Genomic DNA, 19,879 nt, shown 5'->3' on the forward strand with positions numbered 1-19,879 from the left:
AGCCCCTCACACACGGGTCTCCTCACACCGACAGCCCCTCATACACAGGCACACGGGCACCCCTCACACTGACAGCACCTCACACACGGGCACCCCTCACACCGACAGCCCCTCACACACAGACACACGGGCACCACTCACACCGGCAGCCCTGTACGCACAGACACACGGGCACCCCTGACACCGACAGCCCCTCACACACAGACACACGGGTATCCCTCATACAAACAGCCCCTCACATCCAGACACATGGGCACCCCTCACACCGACAGCCCCTCACACCCAGACACATGGGCACCCCTCACAGCGACAGCCCTGTACGCACAGACAAACGGGCACCCCTCGCACTGACAGCCCCTCACACCCAGACACATGGGCACCCCTCACACTGCACCTCACACAGAGACACACGGGCACCCCTCGCACCGACAGCCCCTCACACCCAGACACACGGGCACCCCTCGGACCGACTGTCCCTCACACCCAGACACACGGGCACCCCTCACACCGACTGCACCTCACATACAGACACACAGGCACCCCTCGCACCGACAACCCTTTACGCACAGACACATGGGCACCGCTCACACCGACTGCCCCTCACACACAGACACATGGGTACCCCTCACACCGACAGCCCCTGACACACGGGCACCCCTTACACCGACTGTCCCTCACACCCAGACACATGGGCACCCCTCACACTGCACCTCACACAGAGACACATGGGCTCCCCTCACACCGACTCTCCCTCACACATAGACATATGGGCACCCCTCACACCGACAGCCCTTTTTGCACAGACGCACGGGCACCCCTCACACCGACAGCCCCTCACACACAGGCACACACACATACCTGCAATCATCTGCATGCACCCCAGATCTACAGACACCTGCACTCAGACTGCACGCACACTGCACACGCACACACACCTGCGTGTGCACTGCACATGCATACACTCGCATTTGAACTGCATGCACACACCTGCACACGGACTGCACACACAACTGCACACGCACTGCACATGCACACACCTGCACACGGACTGCACACACAACTGCACATGCACACACCTGCACATACAAATACACACACACACACCTGCACATGCACTGCACACACACACACCTGTGTGTGCACTGCACATGCATACACATGCATGCACGCACACATACACTCACGCGCCCGAACCTGCACGTGCGCTTCACCCCCGTTTTTTCCCTCACAGCCCCGCCCCCCGGCCTCTGCCCTGCCCCCTCCCCACGTGACGCGGGGGTGACGTCAGCGGAGCTGTCCGCTCAGCACCGCGGGCCGGGCCGGGACCATGCGGCGGGGCCCGGCCGGGGGCGCAGGTAGGAGCGGGGCGGGGGGGGACCTGGGGGAGGGGCTGGGGGGACCCTGCGGGGTGGGTTTGGGTTTCGGGGGGGACCCTGGGAGGTGGGGGGGCTGGGGGCTCTGAGCAGCTGGGGGACCCTGCGGTTCGGGTTTGGGTTCCGGGGGGGACCCTGGGAGGTGGGGGGGCTGGGGGTCCTGAGGAGCCGAGGGGGGGCCTGGGGGCGCTGAGGAGCTGGGGGACCCTGCGGTTCGGGTTTGGGTTCCGGGGGGGACCTGGGGGAGGGTGCTGGGGGCGCTGAGCAGCTGGGGGGGGGACCTGCGGGGCGGGAGGGCTGAGGGCGCTGAGCAGCTGGGGGGACCCTGCGGTTCGGGTTTGGGTTCCGGGGGGGACCCTGCGGGGCGAGGGGGCTGGGGGCGCTGAGGAGCCGAGGGGGGACCCTGCGGTTCGGGTTTGGGTTCCGGGGGGGACCTTGGGAGGTGGGGGTGCTGGGGGTCCTGAGGAGCTGGGGGGACCCTGCGGGGCATGTTGGGGTTCCAGCGGGGACCTGTGGGGCGCGTTGTGGTTCCGGGTCAGCAGGTTTTTTCCTGGCTCTGCTGCCCAGGGACTTGGCCGACAGGTTTGGAAGCTGTACCCTTGTCACCGCCCGACAGGCAGCCCAGAAACTGCCGGGGACTGCAGGGTTAGGGCAGCTGCCCCGGTGTGGGGGTGGCGGGGGTGGATGGGGATAGCTGCCCCGGTGTGGGGGTGAGGGGATGGATGGGGATAGCTGTGCTGATGTGGGGGTGGCAGGGATCGACGGGGATAGCTGTGCTGGTGGGGTGGCGGGGGTGGATGGGGATAACTGTCCCGGTATGGGAGTGGTGGGGATGGATGGGGATAACTGCCCCAGTATGGGGGTGGTGGGGGTGGATGGGGATAACTGCCCTGGTATGGGAGTGGCGGGGATGGATAGAGATAACTGCCCCGGTATGGGAGTGGCGGGGATGGATAGAGATAACTGCCCCGGTATGGGGGTGGTGGGGGTGGATGGGGATAACTGCCCTGATATGGGAGTGGCAGGGGTGGATGGGGATAACTGCCCTGGTATGGGAGTGGCAGGGGTGGATGGGGATAACTGCCCCGGTATGGGGGTGGTGGGAGTGGGTGGGGATAACTGCTGGTGTGGGGGTGGATGGGAACAGGTGCCCCAGGCTGGGGGGAGGAGGGAAGGCAGGGGGGAAGGATGGGTGACCAGGTGGGGCAGTAATAATGTCTCTGCACCGCACCAGCCGATGGCCTTGGCGTCTGCTGAGTGTTGGGGTTCAGAGAGCATGTAAACACTCTGCCCTCCGTCCCACCCGGGCCTGGAGAACGCCAGGGCCCGCGGTTCCCCGCTCTGGCCTGGGAAGGCTCCAAGGGCCGAAGGGCAGCGGGTTTCCAGCCAGCAGCCCCAGGCATTTCCTCTCCCCAGGTGGGCGCAGGTGGGGGGGGTCAATCCTGCTCCTCTCTCTGCACACTAGAGAGCGAGCCCCTGGGCTGGGAAACGCCCCACCCGCCCGGACCCTCTGCCCAGCTCCGGCTTCCCAGGAACAAGGTCTCAGAGCAGCCCTGCCAGGCCGGAGCCGGGACCCTTCCCGCCGGAGACCCCTGGGCGCCAGACAAAGAGTGGAGGAGCTGCTGCTGGCTGGCTCTCCAGAAGGCTTTGCAACACGGTATCCTAGCAACATCTGTCCTGGCCTCAGCTCCCGCCTTCTGGGAACATCCGGAGGGTGCACCTGGCTGCTGGGAGCAAATGGGAGCTTGCCTAGTGGCAGGCTGACATGGCATGGGGGATGGAGCGGGGAGGCCTGGGACTGAACGGGGCAGAGAGGGGAGCATGGGGCAGGACACTGGAGCACTGGGGTGGCATGTGTGGGCACAGGCAGAAAGCGCTGGGTGGAGTGAGCAGAGCAGAGTGGGCTTGGCTAGGGCAGGACAGGGTGGTGCAGGCCATAGGGGGTGGGACAAGGTGGGGAGGAGTCCAGTGGCTTGGGACGGAATATGGCATAGTATTGCCTGGGTGGGTGGGTGGATGGGCAGAGCAGGGCAGCATGGCTGGGGTGGGGCTGGAGCGTGTGCTGGGTGGCAGGGCGGGATGGCATGGGGTGGGGCGGTGGAGTGACGTGGTGTTGGAAAGGGCAAGCCAGAGTCCCAGTGCTGTGAGCAAGATGGGGGCCTGGAACTGTGTGGCATGGGACAGGGCAGGCTGGCATGGGATGGGGCAGTAGGGGCTGAGACAGGGCAGGTTGGCGTGGGATGGGGCAGTAGGGGCTGGGACAGGGCAGGCTGGCATGGGACGGGGCAGTAACGGCTGGGACGGGGCAGGTTGGCATGGGACGAGGCAGGCTGGCCTGGGACAGGGCAGGGTGATGTGGGACACTGCAGGTTGGCGTGGGATAGGGCAGGCTGGCATGGGACAGGGCAGTAGGGGCTGGGACGGGACAGGTTGGCGTGGGATAGGGCAGGCTGGCATGGGACAGGGCAGTAGCGGCTGGGACGGGGCAGGTTGGCATGGGACGGGGCAGTAGGGGCTGGGACAGGGCAGGCTGGCATGGGACGGGGCAGTAGGGGCTGGGACAGGGCAGGCTGGCATGGGATGGGGCAGTCGGGGCTGGGACGGGGCAGTAGGGCCTGGGACGTTTGCACTGGCTGAGAATGAGCTTGTGCCCTGTAATTAGAGCCTCCTTTGCAATGATGCCGGCACAGGAGGGGAAGCCCGTGAGGCATGGGAATCTGGGTGCTGTCACTTCCTGACTTTCTAGCCCAGCGCAGCCCCTTGCTGGGTCCAGGAGAAGTCAGGCCAGGGGCACTGCTGACAGGAGTGGGTGCAGTTATGGCTCCCGTCTCCTGACTCCAGCAGTCCCAGGGTCGGGTGGAGAACAGCACACACTGAAAGGCAGCTGGTGAAGCTGGCCCGGGACGGGATGGACAGGTGTCGGGGACTGGTGAGAAGGGGATACGTTCAGACCCAGCTGCCGCACTAGCAGCCCCCTGGATCGAGGAAATTGTCTGCTGCTGGCAGTTCACAGCCTCCGGGTCCTTGTGGCCACAGGGACCCCCAGGTTTCAGAAGAGCCTCTTCCTGCCAGGAGGCTGGCCTAGTGCTGTCAGGTACAGGAGGGACTTTCAGTCACTCCCAGCCTGGGGCCAGGCGCAGAGCAGGGGCAAACGCCCGAGCCAGCCAGTCCCTATTGCTGGACCTTGGCGCGATAGGAGCCACAGCAAGTCCTTGCTGTCTAGCCTCAAGGCTGGGGCCACCATCCACGCAGTACCTGGTTCCCTAGAGAGCCCGTCAGCTCCTGCCCTGCCCTCTGGGGCGCCTGCAGCCCAGGAACAACTCTTCTCCCTCGAGTCATGGCAGGTGGCCAGCAGGCTTGAATGCTGCTGAGCAGAGGCAGGGGAGTCTCTGGCTGCAGCTGGCCCACCCCAGAGCAGCTCCTGCGGTGCGGGAGAAACACTGAGAGCCACCTGGGAAGGTGATGTCCCCTGCCACCTCCCCACAGCCACAGAGCTGACTCAAGGGCCTCAGTTTAATACTCCGAGTGCATGGCGCCCAGGGAGCCAATTTTCAATCACATACCCTGGTCACCCCACATACCCTGGTCACCCTGGTCACCCACATACCCTGGTCACCCAGTAGGGCCCTCAGAGCCTGAGGGGCCACAGCTCCGCTCTGCAGCATCAGCTGTGGGTCTCCTCCCTCCCCCAGGAGCAGCCTGTGGTCGCTGGGCTGCAGCTGGCCCATGCACATGGGCCTCTTCCCTGGGGCACTCGGTGATTAGGCACCCAGAGCTCTCGTTAGCAGCTTTCCTGCATGCTGCCAGCATCGTCTCCAGGCGGGGAGAGGATGAAGCTCAGAGGATTCCCTTCCACAGATCCATCCTGCCATCACCGGCACCATTCTCCGCAGCAGCCTCTGCTGAGAGCAGCGGGACATCGGAGAGCTCTTCCGAGCTAGCGCTCCGGAGCCATGCGTTAGGCGGGGCTGACCCACAGAAAACCTTTACCGCACATTGTCAGAGGGCAGTTTCTGGTCCTCTGCAAGGAGCATCCCTTTTCCCACGGGTCCGTCCGTCTGTCTATCATGACTGGTATCTGAGCTGTGCTACCGCTTGTCTGTCTAAGGAACATGGCATTCTGCATGCCGTGCCAGAGGTGGCACAGGGCTCACACCGCATGAGACTGGAGGATGATCCCCGGTAGAGCACCACAGAAGGGTCAGTCAAACACTGCACTGCAGCCAGCTGTTCAACCACAAGAGGCAGCTGTCAGGAGGCTGCAGGCGTGGTCTGTGAAGCCCCAAGACACAAATTCGCTCCTGGCCCTGCCCCAGGGATCTGGATGGGAATCGCAGACACCAGGACTTGTTTGGCTTCAGCTAGCTCAGCCCTTCATCCAGGGCAGGACCTTCTCTTCCTTTAGTGGCTAGTCCAGCCCAGGTGTACGTGTTCCAAGTGAGGGGTGCGTTCCCATTCCCTTCCCGGCCCCAGGAGTGAGCTCCCCGGTTAAACACTTCGCTTCCCCTGCGACCCCGGATCGGAGAAAGGCAGTGCCCCTGCGGTCACATCTGGTGGTGGGGGCAGAGGCAAGCCTGCGGCCTGCAGTGGCGCTGGGAGTCCCTGCTCTGAGGTTATCCCCGCTTGTTACAGGGGTAGTGGGACTTGTCCTGGGTGCAAGGGGGGACTGTTCCAGGAACTGTACACCCACACAGCTCTCGGCGGTTTTCATCCGCCAGCAAAGGCCAGCATTAAACCACCTCAACGTCAAACTATTTACAGGGCTGGAAACATAACAAGGCAAAGTGCATGCAGCAGAACCTGAGAAGATTCAGTGCTAGGGCCTTCAGGGGACCCGCATAGCAAGGGTCCTGTCATGGATTTCCAGGGCATTAGAACTGCCAGCCAGCAAATCCCCTCTCACTGTGTGTGTGTGAGGGGTTGTGCTCGGAGTCAGCACCTGTCTCCCAGCTGGTGCCTGCCACAGCTGAGGAGTCAGGCTGAGACAACAACGTTTTCAGATTCCGTTCCCTTTGCTATAGCACTGGCACCTTCCCTAGCAGAGGAGGCTTTGCAGTCGGACCTGGCATCTGTGCTCAGCCCCGTCCCTGTGAAACTTTTCCTGATGGTTGGAGCCCCAGACTTGCACAGATGCAGAGAGGCTTCCCCCGAACCCTGCCTGGCAGCCCTGCCTGGGGGCGGGGGAGGGCAGAGAGGCTGCTTCCCCAATTCCCTAATCTTAGATCAGATCCAAACTGTGTAACGTTGGTGGTTGTGGGTCAGAACTGGGGGGCATCAGCAAAGCTGTGTATGGCCGGGGAGTCTCGGGCTAGAATACCAGACAGGTGGCCAGGTGGGGCCCGGGAGGGGCGGAGGAGCATCCCCAGGCAGGGCTGGATGGGGGGCAGGGAGACCAATGGGCAGACCTGGGGGGACAGATGGGCCAAGGGTGCTGCCAGGGGGGCTGGGGCAGGTTGAGGGGCAGGGCGGGAAGGAGACTTGGGGGCCAGGGCGGCTGGGGGGGCCGGCCCAGCGTGGGGTGGGGGATGTAACAAAAGGCTGTAGCAGAGGAAGCAGCTGGTGGGTAATTTCCCTGCAGCCAATCAGCCAGTGTCTTGCCCCCCTTAGCAACAGCGAGTGCACCAATGGGGCGGCAGCGAGCCGGCAGCCCCCCCCCCCATCACACGTGGGTTCACCCCAGGGCCCCTCTGCCAGCCCCGGGCCCAAGCTGGCGTCTGCTGCCAGAGGCTGCCCGGCTGGCGCCCCTGAGTCAGCTCAGCACCAGGCCCCATTGGGGGGGGGGGGGGGGGGGGGCAGCAAGGGGCACACAGTGCAGGGACCCCAGACCCAGAGAGCAGCCCAAGTCCTTGCCATGCTGGGCACCCCTCGCCCACGGCCACCCAGCTCAGCCACAGCCCGGCAAGGCACGCCTCGCCCCAGGCCAGCCACACCCCGGCACCGCTTACCCACGGCCACCCAGCTCAGCCACGGCACGGCACGCCTCGCCCCGGGCCAGCCACACCCCGGCACCGCTTACCCACGGCCACCCAGCTCAGCCACAGCCCGGCACGGCACGCCTCGCCCCGGGCCAGCCACAGCCCGGCACCGCTTACCCATGGTCACCCAGCTGAGCCACAGCCCGGCACGGCACGCCTCGCCCCGGGCCAGCCACACCCCGGCACCGCTTACCCACGGCCACCCAGCTCAGCCACAGCCCGGCACGGCACGCCTCGCCCCGGGCCAGCCACACCCCGGCACCGCTTACCCACGGCCACCCAGCTCAGCCACAGCCCGGCACGGCACGCCTCGCCCGGGGCCAGCCACAGCCCGGCGCCGCTTACCCACGGCCACCCAGCTCAGCCACAGCCCGGCACGGCACGCCTCGCCCCGGGCCAGCCACAGCCCGGCACCGCTTACCCACGGCCACCCAGCTCAGCCACAGCCCGGCAAGGCACGCCTCGCCCCGGGCCAGCCACAGCCCGGCACTGCTTGCCCATGGTCACCCAGCTGAGCCACAGCCCGGCACCCCTTGCCCATGGCCGGCCATGGTGCAGCACCCCCCGGCCAGCCGGCTCAGCCATGGCCCAGCACCCCTCGCCCCCGGCCAGCTGGCTCAGCCATGGCCCAGCACCCCTCGCCCCTGGCCACCCGGCTCAGCCACGGCCCTGCACACTTCACCCCCAGCCCGCCATGCTGGGCACTCCCAGCCACCCAGCTCAGCCATGGCCCGGCATCCCTCGCCCCCGGCCGGCCACGGTGCAGCACCCCCAGCCAGCCGGCTCAGCCATGGCCCAGCACCCCTCGCCCCTGGCCACCCGGCTCAGCCACAGGCTGGCACAGCTCGCCCCCGGCCAGCCATGGTGCAGCACCCCTCACCCCCGGACGGCCATGGCCCGGCACCCCTCGCGCCAGCCGGCCATGGCCCAGCACCCCTCGCCCACGGCCACCCAGCTCAGCCACAGCCCGGCACCCCTTGCCCATGGCCAGCCATGGTGCAGCACCCCCGGCCAGCTGGCTCAGCCACGGCCCTGCACACCTCACCCCCAGCCCGCCATGCTGGGCACTCCCTGCCACCCAGCTCAGCCATGGCCCGGCATCCCTCGCCCCTGGCCGGCCACGGTGCAGCACCCCCAGCCAGCCGGCTCAGCCATGGCCCAGCACCCCTTGCCCCTGGCCACCCGGCTCAGCCACAGGCTGGCACAGCTCGCCCACGGCCAGCCATGGTGCAGCACCCCTCACCCCCGGCTGGCCATGGCCCGGCACCCCTCGCCAACGGCCACCCAGCTCAGCCACAGCCTGTCACCCCTCGACCCCGGCCGGCCATGGTGCAGCATCCCTGGCCAACCGGCTCAGCCACGGCCCTGCACACCTCACCCCCAGCCCGCCATGCTGGGCACTCCCAGCCACCCAGCTCAGCCATGGCCCGGCATCCCTCGCCCCCGGCCAGCCGGCTTAGCCATGGCCCAGCACCCCTTGCCCCTGGCCACCCGGTTCAGCCACAGGCCGGCACACCTCCCCTGGGCAGGCATGGTGTAGCACCCCTCGCCCCCGGCCGGCCATGGTGCAGCACCCCCGGCCAGCTGGCTCAACCACGGCCCTGCACCCCTCACCCCCAGCCCGCCATGCTGGGCACCCCAGCCACCCAGCTCAGCTATGGCCCAGGACCCCTCGCCCATGGCTACCCTGCTCAGCCACAGCACAACACCCCTGGCCAGCTGGCTCAGCCACGGCCCAGCACCCCTCGCCCCCGGCCATCTAGCTCAGCCGCGTCCCAGCACCCTTCGCCCCTGGCCACCCAGCTCAGCCATGGCCCCGCACCCCCAGGCAGCTGGCTGAGTTGTAGCACTAAGGGCTCTTCAGTCTGGCAGAGATGTCCAGAACCAGAGCCCGTGGCTGGACACTGCAGCTGGACAAATCCCTATTAGAATTAAGGCGCCGATGTTTAACGGTGCAGGTGCCTCACCCGTGGGATGAGCTCCCAGGGGAAGCAGTGGATTCCCCTTCACTTGAAGGGTTTCCATCCAGCCGGGGCCTTTCTGGGGGTCGCTTTGTTCTGAACAGAAGTTACTGGGCGCAATGCGGTGGGGCTGGGGCTAGGCAGGAGTCAGGCTAGTGCTTCGAGGGTCCCGTCTGGCCTGGAGCCCTGTGGGACAGTGCTGATGGTGTGGGCTCCCTCAGTTAGCACCCGGTGGCTGCGTTCTCTCGGATCAGTCCTGTCCGTTTGGGTTCCCTCTGTGCAGGGCTGTGCTGTTGGTTCAGGCTTGGGATCTCTGGGTTAGTGCCAAGGCTTTGAGATGGGTCTTGAGGGGGTTAGCACCTGTAACAGCTCTTACCTTTCCAGCATTGCTGCCTCAGTTTCCCTTCTGGTTTACATCTCGCTCTGGTAGTGGGGCAATTATGGCCTCAGTTTCCCTCCTCTCAGAGTAGTTTGGCCCTTGAGCCAAACTAACAACCCTTCACTTGTGGGGGAGCCAACAGGACCAAAACAAAACAGCCCTTTATTGACTTTCCTGAGCCCCCATCACCCTCCATCGCCTCTCCAGGCCCAGTCCCCCCCCCCCCCAGACGCCGGGGGAGCTGCTCCGTGGCCATCCCCGGCCCCAGTCCCACTCCAGACACTGGGGGAGCTGCTACTTGGCCATCCCCGGCCCCAGTCCCCCCCACAGATGCTGGGGGAGCTGCTCCATGGCCATCCCTGGCCCCAGTCCCCCCCACAGATGCTGGGGGAGCTGCTCCGTGGCCATCCCTGGCCCCAGTCCCCGCCACAGATGCTGGGGGAGCTGCTCCGTGGCCATCCCTGGCCCCAGTCCCCCCCAGATGCTGGGGAGCCGCTCTGTGGCCATCCCCGGCCCCAGTCCTGCCCCCCCAGATGCCAGGGGAGCCACTCCGTGGCCATCCCCGGCCCCAGTTCCCCCCCGCAGACACCAGGGGAGCCGCTCTGTGGCCATCCCCGGCCCCAGTCCCTCCCAGACGCCGGGGGAGCCGCTCCGTGGCTATCCCCGGCCCCAGTCCCGCTCCAGACACTGGAGGAGCCGCTACTTGGCCATCCGGGGCCCCAGTTCTCCCCATAGATGCTGGGGGAGCTGCTCCAAGGCATCCCTGGCCCCAGTCCCCCCCACAGATGCTGGGGGAGCTGTTCCATTGCCATCCCTGGCCCCAGTCCCCCCCCAGATGCTGGGGAGCCGCTCTGTGGCCATCCCCGGCCCCAGTCCTGCCCCCCCAGATGCCAGGGGAGCCACTCCGTGGCCATCCCCGGCCCCAGTTCCCCCCCGCAGACACCAGGGGAGCCGCTCTGTGGCCATCCCCGGCCCCAGTCCCTCCCAGACGCCGGGGGAGCCGCTCCGTGGCTATCCCCGGCCCCAGTCCCGCTCCAGACACTGGAGGAGCCGCTACTTGGCCATCCGGGGCCCCAGTTCTCCCCATAGATGCTGGGGGAGCTGCTCCAAGGCATCCCTGGCCCCAGTCCCCCCCACAGATGCTGGGGGAGCTGTTCCATTGCCATCCCTGGCCCCAGTCCCCCCCCAGATGCTGGGGAGCCGCTCTGTGGCCATCCCCGGCCCCAGTCCTGCCCCCCCAGATGCCAGGGGAGCCATTCCGTGGCCATCCCCGGCCCCAGTCCCCCTCCCCCCACCGACGCCGGGGGAGCCGCTCCGTGGCCATTCCTGGCCCCAGTCCTCCCCACAGATGGCGGGGGAGCCGCTCCTTGGCCATCCCCAGCCCCAGTCCCCCCCACAGATACTGGGGGAGCCGCTCTGTGGCCATCCCTGACCCCAGTCCCCCTCCAGACGCCTGGGGAGCCATCCTGTGGCCATCCCCGGCCCCAGTCCTGCCCCCCCAGATGCCAAGGGAGCCACTCCGTGGCCATCCCCGGCCCCAGTTCCCCCCCCCAGACGCCAGAGGAGCCGATCTGTGGCCATCCCTGGCCCCAGTCCTCCACAGACGCCGGGGGAGCTGCTCCGTGGCCATCCCCAGCCCCAGTCCTGCTCCAGACATTGGGGGAGCCGCTCCGTGGCCCCAGTCCCCGGCCCCAGTCCTCCACAGACGCCGGGGGAGCCGCTCCGTGGCCATCCCCTGCCCCAGTCCTGCTCCAGACATTGGGGGAGCCGCTCCGTGGCCCCAGTCCCCGGCCCCAGTCCCCCCCAGACGCTGGGGTAGCCGCTCCGTGGCCATCCCCAGCCCCAGTCCCACGCCCAGATGCCGGGGGAGCCGCTCCTTGGCCATCCCCGGCCCCAGTCCCCCCAGACGCTGGGGAGCCGCTCCGTGGCTATCCCCAGCCTCAGTCCCCTCCCCAGACACCAGGGGACCTGCTCTGAGACTCTCCCCCCCCCCCCATTCAGGGGGAATGGCTCTGTCGTGCCAACTCGCCTTTTACACGCACTATAGTGTGACGCTCAGCCATCCCGGCAGTCTCCCGTTCGGGGCCCCTCTCGTACCTGTCTGGATGGATGGGGGTTCTTCGCACCTTTGCTGGATGCAAGGGGGTTCCTCACACCTTTGCTGGCAGCCCTGGGCTGGGCCCCCATCAGGAAGCTCCCCCTGGGTTCCCATCCCAAGCCCCCTTCCCATGGCCTTCCTCTAGCTCCTGCCACAGCCCCCTTGTCCTACGCCTTCCTCCCCACAGCCACTCCAGGGCTGCCTCCTACTCCAGCCTGGCTGCCCTGGTCCCAGCACAGGGTCCCGCTCTGTCCCATGACCTGGGAGGACACCGGGCATGGGGGGGCGGGGGTGGATGAGCTGCCCCCACTGCAGTGCTTCAGGGATCAGGGTGGCTCTGGAGTGGGCACCCAGCCTGCAGTTCTTGCTGCAGAGGTGGGTGCTGCCTGGGGCCGGCAGGTGCTGGGCTGCGCTGGGTGCTCGGGGCAGGCTAGCTCTTATCCCACCCCGTTCCCCTGTCGCTCTGTCCTCTCGCCAGCTGGAGGAGGCTCCTGGATGCAGCGCGGCCTGTGGGGCGTCTGACACCCCCGCCGGGATCATCAAGAGCCATGACTTCAACTGTGCAGACGCTGCACTTCAGGCTGCTGCCGCATGACACCGGGCAGGAGTGGGTGCACAGCTGTGAGCAGGAGATCCAGCGCCGGTACCAGGTGGTGCCCTCTGTCGTGTGCGCCATGTGCTGCCTCTTCGGGATCATCTACTGCTTCTTCGGTGAGTCCGGCAGGGCCGGGCTGGCCGCCTCGGCTGTTCAGCAGGGCGGTGAGTGAGGGTGACGGGAGCACAGGCAGAGAGCAGCAGCCGTAACCAGCATGCTTTGCTTCCCTGCTCTCCCCCGTACATGTGGGGACACTGAGGCGCAGGGGTGGAGCCTGGCCTCCCGCCTGCTCACAGCGAGTCAGTGGCAGAAGTGAGAAGTCCTGGCTCCCAGCCATGCTGCTCTGGTCCACCTGAGCCCACTTCTCTGTGTGCGGGGCCCCTGGCTCCCAGCCCATGTTCCTCCCTACAGCCAGGGAGAGCCAGCGGATGGGGCTGAGGCCGAGCTGGGGTGGGCGGCAGGGCCAGGGCAGCTGGCTCCAGCCTGACAATGACTCTGATACTCAGAGCTGAGGGGTTCGGGCGACACAGCCAGGGGCATTGCCCATGAGCACCCAGGAGTGGGAATTTGTTCTGCCATGGATGCGACGTAATTCTCCCTGCAAAATGGCAGCACACGTGGTGTCATTTTATCACATCCTGAAAGCACCCGGCCCAGTCAGCCAGGCCATCGCCGAGCCGCAGTCAGTATCTCTGGCCTAGCACATCCGTGCCTGCACCGAGGCCGCCTGCGGCGAACCCTGGCAGCACACCCCCCAGCAGGAGCCCCCCTGCCCTCGGGTGGCGCAGAGGGGAGCTGAGTGTGCGTCAGGGAGGGCTCCTGCCAGCGCTGCGTCCCCGCTGGGCGGACAGAGCCTGTGGCAATGACCAGCCCTGCTCTCCCTAGGCTACCGCTGCTTCAAGGCCATCATGTTCCTGACCGGGCTGATGTTTGGCTCCATCATCATCTTCATGCTGTGCTACAAGGAGCGGGTGCTGGACACGCAGCTGAGCGTGGAGGCCTCGGTGGGCATTGGGCTGGGCATCGGTGTCCTGTGCGGGCTGGTCACCATGCTGGTGCGCAGCGTCGGGCTCTTCATGGTGGGGCTGCTGCTGGGGCTGCTGCTGGCACTGGCCACGCTGGTGGCCATGGAGCAGTTCTACCACCCACCCACGGTGTGGATCCCCATCGGGCTGCTGCTGGGCGTGGGCATGCTCGGCGCCGTGCTCACCCTGCAGTGGCAGAAGTTCTTCACCACCCTCTCCACGGCCGTCTTTGGCAGTGCCATCATGACCGTCACCGTCGACTACTTCATCGAGCTGCTGCTGCTGGTGCAGTACGTCTACGAACGTGTCAAGGTGGCACCCGCACGGCCCATGTGCTGGTACAGCTGGGTCATCCTGGGTGTCTGGCCCGTCCTCGCCACGCTGGGTGTGCTGGTGCAGTGGAAAGTCACGGCCGAGGGGTACTCCCACACAGAAGGTGAGGCGGGACGGGCGGGCGAGGGACGCGGGGAATGGGGGATCAGAGGTGATGGGTGCTGTGGGCCGTTCGCAGGCTCTGAGTGATTAGGGGGATGACATGGGGGGGGGTTGCAGGGTCCGGGTACTGTGTGTATGTGGGGCGGGGGGTTACAAGATTCGGGTCCTGTGGGAGTTGCAGGATCTAGGTGCCAGGAGGTGTTGCAGGGTCCAGGTGCCAGAGAGAGCACAGGGATGCAGGGTCTGGGTACCGTAGGAGGGGGGTTGCAGGTCTGGGTGCCAGGAATGGTGGGGAGTTGCAGGATCTGGGTGCCAGGGGGCATTGCAGGATCCAGGTGCCAGGGAGAGCACGGGGTTGCAGGGTCTGGGTACCGTGGAGGGGAGTTGCAGGATCCGGGTGCCAGGGGAGTTGCAGGTCTGGATGCCGGGGGGTGGGGGGGGGGTTGCAGGGTCTGGGTGCTAGGGGTGAGGAGGGGGATTGCAGGCTCTGGTTGCCAGGGATGGGGGGTTGCAGGGTCCGGATACTGTATGTGGGGAGGGGGGTTACAGGATTCGGGTGCTTTGGGGGGTTGCAGGATCCGGGTGCCGGGGGGATTGCAGGGTCTGGGTGCCGGGGGGCTTGCAGGGTCTGGATGCCGGGGGGATTGCAGGATCCGGGTGCCGGGGGGGTTGCAGGATCCGGGTGCCGGGGGGATTGCAGGGTCTGGGTGCCGGGGGGCTTGCAGGGTCTGGATGCCGGGGGGGTTGCAGGATCCGGGTGCCAGGGGGGTTGCAGGATCCGGGTGCCAGGGGGATTGCAGGGTCCGGGTGCCGGGGGGCTTGCAGGGTCCGGATGCCGGGGGGGGTGCAGGATCCAGGTGCCAGGGGAGTTGCAGGATCCGGATGCCGGTGGGGTTGCAGGGTCCGGATGCCGGCGGGGTTGCAGGATCCGGGTGCCGGGGGGGGGGTTGCAGGGTCCAGATGCCGGGGGGGTTGCAGGATCCGGGTGCCAGGGGGGTTGCAGGGTCTGGGTGCCGGGGGTTGCAGGGTCCGGATGCCGGGGGGGTTGCAGGATCCGGGTGCCAGGGGGGTTGCAGGGTCTGGATGCCGGGGGGGTTGCAGGATCCGGGTGCCGGGGGGGGGGGGTTGCAGGGTCTGGATGCCAGGGGGGTTGCAGGATCCGGGTGCCAGGGGGGTTGCAGGATCCGGGTGCCGGGGGGATTGCAGGATCCGGGTGCCAGGGGGGTTGCAGGGTCTGGATGCCAGGGGGGTTGCAGGGTCCGGATGCCGGTGGGGTTGCAGGATCCGGGTGCCGGGGGGGTTGCAGGGTCCGGATGCCGGGGGGGTTGCAGGATCCGGGTGCCAGAGGGGTTGCAGGGTCTGGGTGCTGGGGGGGGTTGCAGGGTCTGGATGCCGGGGGGGTTGCAGGATCCAGGTGCCAGGGGGATTGCAGGGTCTGGATGCCAGGGGGGTTGCAGGGTCTGGATGCCGGGGGGGTTGCAGGATCCGGGTGCTGGGGGGGTTGCAGGGTCCAGATGCCGGCGGGGTTGCAGGATCCGGGTGCTGGGGGGGTTGCAGGGTCCGGATGCCGGGGGGGTTGCAGGATCCGGGTGCCAGGTGGGTTGCAGGGTCTGGGTGCCGGGGGGGGGGTTGCAGGGTCTGGGTGCCAAGGTGGGGGGGAGTTGCAGGTCCAGGTGCGGTGGAGGTGCAGAACAGACCCCTCACTCCCCATCTCGCCCCGCAGTGGTTATCAGCCGGCAGCAGCGCCGGGTGCAGTTGATGAGGATCAAGCAGCGGGAGCAGCGGAAGGAGAAGAAGAAGCAGCGGAGGCCGCCCCGTCCCCCTCCCCACCCACACAAAGCCCACCTGCCCGAACCCAGCTACCGCCGCAAGCCAACCCCCGTGCGCCGCTTTGACGGGGACGTGCTCTCTCCTGTGAGCGCTGGGGCTGTGCGTGGGCCAGGGGGAGGCAGGAGCCCAGCGCTCTGGGAACGGGTGGGCTCTGCCCTGCACATTCACAGCGTCGCCTCCTTCTGCCAGAAACACAATAAACCAGCAGGAGGCACTGAGCCAGCCCGTGGCCTCCTTGCCCTGCAACTCCCCATGGGCATCAGCCTTGGCCGGGGGCCCCTTTGCCTTCTCCCGCCAGCGCCAGGCGTTCTGGACAGAGACCAGAACTGAACCTGCCCCACTTCCGGGGGCGGGGGTGGGGAGAGCTTTCCCATCCTCCGTCCTCAGCTACAGCTGATGGGGGCTGCCAGGTGCTGCTCCCCCGTGTGAAGGCATCAAACAGCCCAGTGCCTGCCAGCTAAGGGAGCCTCAGTGAGCCGTAGCAGGGCTGTGCCGACCCCGGGAGTGACCCAGGATCAGGTGGGAGGGCAAGAGCCTGGCCGAGGTGAGGAGCTGGTGGGTGGCAGAGCTTGGAGCAGGCCCAGTGCCAGGTTCCTGGGAGAGGGGGCTGGTACCTGCTGTGGGGCAGGGAGTGGCAAGGGGCCGTGGCTGAACCTGAGGCTCCAGGGGACGCTGGGAGCAGCCCATGGGGAAGGCCTGGGCCGGAGACTGGCCCCAGCGCTTAGCCCAGTGAGCAGGCACCCAGCTGGCCACACTGGCAACGCCTCCCTGGCTGAGCACCAGGAGGGGGTGACGCCCCATTGATCCCCAAACCCTCCTCTCTGCTCCTGACACAGCGCCCCCATCCCAGCACCCTTCCCTCCTCCCCCCACATCCCCCACCCCTGCCCGCCTGCATGCTGGCCCTGGCCTCCAGCCTGCTGCCCTCATCAGGGCCGGCTGGTGCCAGGGCAGGAGCAGCTGCCCAAACTGGGCTGGACATGCCCAGAAAAAGGCCTCGAGGATCCGTGAAATCCATGGCCCCAACCACTCCCCTCATTTCCTGCCTGTCAAGGTCACTTGCAGTTTGCCCCCCACCTTCTGCCCCCATCTTGTGCTCTGCTGCCTAGACTCCCCCTGTGGTCCCACCCCTGGGGGGCGAATGCCCCCCTGGCCTTTTCCCCAGACTCCCACATGCTGCCCCAGGCTACAGGGGGCAGGGGAGAACCACCTGGCTGCAGCAACCTGAACTAGGGAATTGACTGCCCTGCCCTGCCCCGCCCCGCCCCGCCCCGCCTGGGTGTGTGGCAGTGGCCCCACCTGCTGGGGAAGGGCTGTACTGCAGCAGCCTGGCAGGTCCTTCCCCCAGACAGGGCCAGCAGAGCCCCAGAGCTGGGGGAGAGGAGAGGGCTGAAGTGGCAGCGGGAGGGCTGGAGACAAGATGCTCATGTCCCTCCTCTCTCATCCAGAGCTACATCCAGAGCTTCCGGGAGCGGCAGACGGGGACGTCGCTGAGCAGCCTCATCACAAGCACGCACGCCGTGGTCGACCTGGACTATGACTGCAGCTCTACGGTGCCCTTGACCATGGGCTCTGGCCCAGTTCTTCGGGTATAGCCCAGACCCCCTGACCTCTCGTGACACCAGCAGCAGGGCCAGCAGGGACCGACACGCCAGGGCCCCGCCAGGGCCAGCACGGACCGACATGCCAGGGCCCTGCCAGGGCCAACATGGACCAGCTCTCCAGACACACCAGGGCCAGCAGGAGTCAGAGCCAGGGGGTGTTTGAGGGGAGGGCTGTGGCCCATTTGGGGCAGGGAGGCCATTGACGGGGCATGCACAGGGCTGTGCTCAGAGATCGCTAGCCGGTGAGCAATGCAGGGAGAGGGTTAATCCCACTCGCTGGCACAGGCTTTGCATGGCGGCATGACACGTGGACTCCTGGAGCAGGGTGAGCGCCCCACTGCCACTCCCTGAGGGGGCACAGCCTGTGCCAGGGCCTGATGAGCCAAAGGTGCCCCAGAGCGCCTGGTATCACCCAGCTTTCTCCCAGAGGCCCCCAGGAGCAGCTCCTTCAATGCCAGCCCTTAGCCCCCCACTGACCCCCAAGCAGCTCAGTGAGCAGCTTTCTGAGAGCCTGTTCCCCCCATTCTCTGCCCCCCCAGCGTAGTTCCATGGTGCCTGTTCCCCCCATTCTCTGCCCCCCCAGCGTAGCTCCATGGTGCCTGTTCCCCCCATTCTCTGCCCCCCTCCAGCGTAGCGCCATGGTGCCTGTTCCCCCCATTCTCTGCCCCCCACAGCCCAGATCCATGGTGCCTGTTCCCCCCATTCTCTGCCTCCCCCAGCGTAGCACCATGGTGCCTGTTCCCCCCATTCTCTGCCCCCCCCAGCATAGCACCATGGTGCCTGTTCCCCCCATTCTCTGCCCCCCCAGCGTAGCACCATGGTGCCTGTTCCCCCCATTCTCTGCCCCCCCAGCGTAGCACCATCGTGCCTGTTCCCCCCATTCTCTGCCCCCCACAGCCCAGATCCATGGTGCCTGTTCCCCCCATTCTCTGCCCCCCCCAGCGTAGCACCATGGTGCCTGTTCCCCCCATTCTCTGCCCCCCCCAGCATAGCACCATGGTGCCTGTTCCCCCCATTCTCTGCCCCCCACAGCCCAGATCCATGGTGCCTGTTCCCCCCATTCTCTGCCCCCCCCTGCGTAGCACCATGGTGCCTGTTCCCCCCATTCTCTGCCCCCCCAGCGTAGTTCCATGGTGCCTGTTCCCCCCATTCTCTGCCCCCCCAGCGTAGCTCCATGGTGCCTGTTCCCCCTATTCTCTGCTCCCCACAGCGTAGCTCCATGGTGCCTGTTCCCCCCATTCTCTGCCCCCCCAGCGTAGCGCCATGGTGCCTGTTCCCCCCATTCTCTGCCCACCCCAGCGTAGCGCCATGGTGCCCGTTCTCCCCATTCTCTGCCCCCCCCAGCGTAGCACCATGGTGCCTGTTCCCATCTCTGCCCCCCCCAGCATAGCTCCATGGTGCCTGTTCCCCCCATTCTCTGCCCCCCCAGCGTAGCACCATGGTGCCTGTTCCCATCTCTGCCCCCCCAGCATAGCTCCATGGTGCCTGTTCCCCCCATTCTCTGCCCCCCCAGCATAGCTCCATGATGCCTGTTCCCCCCATTCTCTGCCCCCCCAGCGTAGCTCCATGGTGCCTGTCCCCCCCCTCTGCCCCCCCAGCGTAGCTCCATGGTGCCTGTTCCCCCTATTCTCTGCCCCCCCACAGCGTAGCTCCATGGTGCCTGTTCCCCCCATTCTCTGCCCCCCCAGCGTAGCGCCATGGTGCCTGTTCTCCCCATTCTCTGCCCACCCCAGCGTAGCGCCATGGTGCCTGTTCCCCCCATCTCTGCCCCCCCAGAGTAGCTCCATGGTGCCTGTTCCCCCCACTCTCTGCCCCCCCAGCGTAGCTCCATGGTGCCTGTTCCCCCTATTCTCTGCCCACCCCAGCGTAGCGCCATGGTGCCTGTTCCCCCCATTCTCTGCCCCCCCCCAGCGTAGCGCCATGGTGCCTGTTCCCCCCATCTCTGCCCCCCCAGCCCAGCTCCATGGTGCCTGTTCCCCCCCTTCTCTGCCTCCCCCAGCGTAGCACCATGGTGCCCGTTCCCCCCATTCTCAGCCCCCCCCAGCCCAGCTCCATGGTGCCTGTTCCCCCCATTCTCTGCCCTCCCAGCGTAGCTCCATGGTGCCTGTACACACCCCAGCTCCCTGAGAGCTGCCCCGCAAAGGCCCTGGGCCAGAGCAGCACCAGGAGAGGCTGTTCCCTCGGAGAACGGGCCAGGGTAGCTGCTGTCCCATGCCCTCCCCATGCGCTCGCCTGCCAGGCACTGGGCTGGGGGCTGCGGGCACTGCCCACCTGGAGAGGCAGTGTGAGTTTGGCTGCTCTGCTCTCCAGTGCACATGAGGGATAGTCTCGTCCTGGGGACTGGGCCACTTATGCCCCAGGGCCAGCAGCTGCCAGGCCTTCCTGGGGCTGGGGCATTTCCAGCTGTGTCTGCCCAGGGGGCCTCATGGCAGCCGGAACCGCCCCTGACACTTGCATCTCACTGCCCATTCTGCTGGCACAGAGGAAGAGGCACCTGGCTGGCGAGAGGTGGGGAATGGACCATGGGGCCTTCCCCCTTCAGGATGCCCTGCCCTGCCCCTGGTCAGGCTGAGACAGACTGGCTGGGGGGCTCAGGAATGGAAGC

At 66.9% G+C, this 19,879-nt stretch overlaps 1 protein-coding gene across 1 annotated transcript; it reads left to right on the forward strand.

The window, feature by feature from the left end:
• The first annotated feature begins 1,321 nt into the window (after positions 1–1,321).
• Positions 1,322–18,081, forward strand: TMEM198 (transmembrane protein 198). The gene is made up of 5 exons (XM_030580234.1): positions 1,322–1,355; positions 12,265–12,497; positions 13,267–13,842; positions 15,565–15,755; positions 17,119–18,081. The coding sequence occupies exons 2-5, from the start codon at positions 12,335–12,337 to the stop codon at positions 17,263–17,265; spliced, it is 1,077 nt and encodes a 358-aa protein (XP_030436094.1). The 5' UTR covers positions 1,322–1,355; positions 12,265–12,334; the 3' UTR covers positions 17,266–18,081.
• Positions 18,082–19,879: the final 1,798 nt, after the last annotated feature.

Source organism: Gopherus evgoodei, chromosome 11 (assembly GCF_007399415.2).
Source record: "Gopherus evgoodei ecotype Sinaloan lineage chromosome 11, rGopEvg1_v1.p, whole genome shotgun sequence".
Classification (NCBI taxonomy): domain Eukaryota; kingdom Metazoa; phylum Chordata; order Testudines; family Testudinidae; genus Gopherus; species Gopherus evgoodei.

Excerpts from the sequence above, each read along its gene's own strand:
- TMEM198 (XM_030580234.1), top strand. The coding sequence starts at position 12,335 with ATGACTTCAACTGTGCAGACGCTGCACTTCAGGCTGCTGCCGCATGAC. Across the intron at positions 12,498-13,266 it reads GATCATCTACTGCTTCTTCG|GCTACCGCTGCTTCAAGGCC; the intron begins GTGAGTCCGGCA and ends TGCTCTCCCTAG. Across the intron at positions 15,756-17,118 it reads ACGGGGACGTGCTCTCTCCT|AGCTACATCCAGAGCTTCCG; the intron begins GTGAGCGCTGGG and ends TCTCTCATCCAG.